The sequence below is a fragment of the Hydra vulgaris genome, chromosome 03, assembly GCF_038396675.1.
Source record: "Hydra vulgaris chromosome 03, alternate assembly HydraT2T_AEP".
NCBI lineage: Eukaryota > Metazoa > Cnidaria > Hydrozoa > Anthoathecata > Hydridae > Hydra > Hydra vulgaris.
In genome coordinates this window covers 10,067,501-10,072,500 of record NC_088922.1, presented here as the reverse complement: position 1 = coordinate 10,072,500, position 5,000 = coordinate 10,067,501, and the positions used below count along the sequence as shown (strand labels likewise).

Genomic DNA, 5,000 nt, shown 5'->3' with positions numbered 1-5,000 from the left:
AAAAATGGGAACGGAAACTTCCTTAGAGCGCTTGAAATAATTGCTCGCCGCAACAAAACGTTACAAAATCATATGCATTTTATTGCTAAGCACCAAGAAGAAGAAAAACGCATGCAAGCTCATTACGTATCCTGAAAATCACAAAATGAGTTTTTCAAGGAGTGCGGTAAATTAGTGGTTCAAGAATTTATTCGAAAAACCAAAAACTCGATTCGTCCTACAGCGAGCAAATTAATTTCGTTTTTCATTTTTTGGTTTACAGCAATAATCAGCTGTGGGAGGCCAAAAAAAGGTTCATTAAGCTAGAAGAACTTGAAAAGAAGAAAGGATCTGATATAACAAAGTTGATATTGAATGTGTTGGAAGAGAATGAGCTTAACATAAAAAATTGACAGGCCTATCATTCCATAAACTTTCTATTACACAATAGAGCTCAAGGATTAAGGCAGTCAAGCCACTAGCAAAACAGCCGAGAGAGATCTTGAAATCATTACATTGTCTAAAAGAGTTAGACCTTTCTGGCATAAATAGCAATGAAATGCATTATCTAACTAAATGGATGAATTCTTTTGAATTTGTTGTTTTCACTACTTTTTGGTTTAAATGTTTGATGACAATTAACAATGTGAGTATTCAATCCACTCAACTCACTCTCGGTAATGAAGTAAAAATTCTAAATGGCCTTTTGGCAGATCTGGATCAATTCGGTATTGCAACCTGATTTTGATAGAGCCGACAGAAGTTGCAAAGAACTTGAAGTTTGATGAAATCATGCTTGCTGTTAAGAGAATGCGAAAAAAGAAGATCTTTCCTGATGAAACTGCTAGTTACAACCACGAAGAAGCATCAAAAAACTTGTTGCACTCAACAATCTTACTAGTCAAATGAGATCAAGATTTAAAGTAATAGAAGAGGAATGTAACAAGTTTCCCTTCCTTTGATCTTCACAGAAATCTCAAACAGACAAAGAACTAGATTTAAAGCTGAGAATCTGGCTAAACTTTACCCAGAAGACTTATGTAAAAACGAACTTTCTGATGAAGCTCGGTAAATTTTTTCCGTAAGAAGAAATATTCCGGGCAGTGAAAAGCCTGTCAAACAAGCTTTTCACTGGCTTCTAAATAAAGTTTATACAAAGGGGCTGCATTCAATATTTCTATAAGTGTGTGTTTCATTTAAAATCTTTCTAACATTGGCTGTTTCAACATTTGAAGGTGAATGATCTTTCGGCAAGTAAGCTATCATCAAAATTTATCTTTGTCCCGGAATGGGCCAGGAGAGATTTTGCAACTTGATGATTCTTCCAATTGAATCAGATTTAATCAATAAAGTTTCTTATGAAGAAGTTATTTCAAATTTTGCCGCTGAGAAGGCCCAGAAGATGTGTTCGTCTATTAGGACTTGATTTTACGATTAATTAAATTTGATTTTAGATTTTCTATGAAAGTAAACAGAATAAAAACTGTATTAGTTTATTTGCTATTTATCATTTTAAGACCTGAAGTATGATAGGACATCGCAAAAACTCTAGATGGGCCTCTGCGTGTGTTGAAAGTAGCATAACTCACTTTGTCTTTAAACAGAGGTTTTAAAAAGTTTATTGACTTCTTTCCAAAATACCTCAATAATTTTCAACACAGTTGGTTTAAATTATTTCACAAATAAAGACATAACGTTATATTTTAATCACTGCTATCAATAATTTGATTTTTTGAAAAGGTGACTTATGCTACTTTCAATATATATATATATATATATATATATATATATATATATATATATATATATATATATATATATATATATATATATATATATATATATATATATATATATATAGATATATATATATATATATATATATATATATATATATATATATATATATATATATATATATATATATATATATATATATATATAGATATATATATATATATATATATATATATATATATATATATATATATATATATATTATATATATATATATATATATATAGATATAAAATACCCCTATTAAAATTTCTTTTTCTTATAATTATATTTTATCAAATGTTCAAAAAAAAAGCTATCATTATCTATTTGTCTACTTATTTAACGAGCTATTTAACGCAACACCGGAATTTGAACCCAAAATCCAGTTGCTTATGGATGTTTTTGGTATTAATTGATTTACTTTCAGCGCAATATCAAACTGAGTTATTCCGCTTCAATCAGACTTAATAAAATTAAATCATCTTAAATATTAAAATATGTATTTCATGATAGAAATACAAATTTTTATAGTTAAAAGGATTTAGTGTGATGCTCAAAATTGACCTGCACACCCATCTGAGCAGTATTCAATATTTTTAATTTGAGGTAGATTTGTTTTGATTTCATTGTTCAATAATTTATACACAATGTTCACATATTGTGTTATATATCATTTGAAAGAATGCAATATAACTAGTTCTTAAGAGTATCTTCCTTTTTGAAGTAAATGATCACAGGATATAGAGTACATTGTAAACTTTCCACTTTGTCCTAAATCGCAAATTGTCTACAAGATCACCGAAAATTAATGTTGTCACCTCGTTCATATCTAGACATTAAACCATTCAAGATAAAATTTTTGACCTCAAGTACGTTGCTTGTCTCTCTATTAATACGAGTGCGGTATAAGTTTTGTCAATTAACTGCGTACTAATTTTATGTATTTAATACACTCTTTATTATATATTTTAAACCATTAAATTAAATCCTGAAGCTAGCCATGACCGGCATTACACCTTAAACCATTTGGTTTTAAGCCAGAACTCTAACCACCGAGCCATGGCTGCTAAATAACACTTAACACTGCGCCACAACTGCTGAAACACTTGTAAAATAATATGCTTATACGTTTGAGTAAATTTAGTTACCAAAACATCCTAACAAACCCCAATTGCAATGTTTCAAAGTACCTCTCTTTAATCAGTACATTCAAAAACAGTTTAATTCAGAATTGTAACTAAACCATTAAACAAAACTTTGTAAAAAGCACATAAAAAGTAATGTCATCAAAGTATTTTATTATTGTTTATAACAGAAGATTACATTGCAAAAATTACAAAAACCTTCTTTTATACAATTTTCTAGGATCTTGAGTAAAAACTTAATTATCACAATTTATTTTATCAAACAACAAACTAGGATATAGTTCCATAAACCATCTAAACTCGTTTGTGATACAGACTTTCCTCGATGATATTATGAATGATATTCGTAGGTCATAGCATATTTGGATTTTTATAGACTTTTTTATGTAGGTATTTACATAAATTTTATTATTGGAACTTTCTCATAGGCTATATTATAATGGGTATTTAATAGGTTCTATAATGGAAGGATTTTGGATGAACGGCAAATTAAATGGTACAGGACGCATTGTACATAAAAGTTATCGCTTTTGTGGAGTTTTTGTTAACGGAAAACAAGTAGGAAATGGAAGGTTTGAATGTTATTATTTAATAGTCTATTTTAAATTTAGTTATATATTATTAATTATTTCATTAACTTATTTGTATATGTCTGTGCCTACAAACGTGTGTTTGTGCTTGTGTATGTCTGTGTACGAATTTAGAGAGGTTGCTCATGATTCTTGAACATTGGGTAAGTCCATAATATTATTATAGCATTTCTTCAAAAGTATGTCAACATGGACCTCAAAAGAATCGTATATAATTTTTAAAAACAATAATCATTTTATACACTGGCTATTATTTTTAATTTTTTTTCAGAAAAACAATGATTTTTGGAACTGTTAATATTAAATATAAATAGCTTTTAAAACTTTGTTATTTTTGAGAACCAAGAAATGTTTAAGAAAAAAACAAAAATTCTAAAACAAATTTCTCAAAAATAGAAACATTGCAAACGAAAACAAATATAAAAGCTACAAATATTTTTATCATAACTTACTTAAAAATAAAAACAAAAAATTTTACAGTAAAAAAATTACTGAATATAAATTTGATATAAAGAAAACATGGAGTTTAATTATTAACGTAATGGGTCGTAATAAAAGTAGTTCATTACTTCCTCTCAATATTACTATTAATGATAATAATATTCACTGCCCGACACAAATCTCAAAAGAGTTTAACAATTACTTTACTAAAGTTGGTCTAAATTTAGCTAACAAAATTGTACCTCCCATTGATTTCTTCGAAACCTATTTAAATTCTGCTGATAATAATTTATTATTTGACACTGAATTAACGTTAAAAGAAATTGAAGAGGCTTTCCCATCTTTAAAAATAAATAAATCGCCGAGTTTTGATGGAATATCCAGCAATATAGTAATTTTAAATAAAAAACTTATCATCAAACCTTTGTTTCATATTCTGAAAACTTCGATAAACGAAGGTGTATTTCCTGATACATTAAAAGAAGCTAAAGTGTACCCAATCTATAAAGGCAATGATAGTTCTGATATCTCAAATTATAGACCTGTATACGCGTTATCTTTTTTTTCCAAAATATTCGAACGTGTGATGTATAACAGAATTTATGTGCATTTCACAAAAAAAAAATCTCTTTTACTCTAAACAGTTTGGGATTCAAAAGAATATTTCAACGGAGCATGCCATTATTGAATTAGTTGACCAAATAACTAACGGTTTTGAAAAAAATAAGTTTACACTAGGAATTTTTATAGATCTGTCAAAAGCATTTGACACAATAGACCACTCTATACTCTTAGAAAAAATAAATTATTATGTTGTAACAAACAAAATATTTTCTTGGATAAAAAACTACTTTACTGACCGAAAACAATATGTGATAAATCCGGATTATGGTACATTAAATATTCTGCATGGAGTACCACAAGGTTTAATTTTCGGTCCTTTTCTTTTTTTGATATATATAAACGACTTCTGTAATGTATCTGTATCTGATATATCTGTATAATGTATATGATATATATATATATATATATATATATATATATATATATATATATATATATATAT

The 5,000-nt window shown here is 27.6% G+C and overlaps 1 protein-coding gene across 1 annotated transcript in view; it reads left to right on the top strand.

Moving 5' to 3' along the window:
- The window catches only part of LOC100207234 (radial spoke head 1 homolog), a 19,633-nt gene that overhangs the window by 13,415 nt on the left and 1,218 nt on the right, over positions 1-5,000 (top strand). The window contains exon 3 of the mRNA XM_065792297.1: positions 3,358-3,475. Coding sequence (XP_065648369.1) covers positions 3,358-3,475 — 118 coding nt within the window. The remainder of the gene's footprint in view (positions 1-3,357; positions 3,476-5,000) is intronic.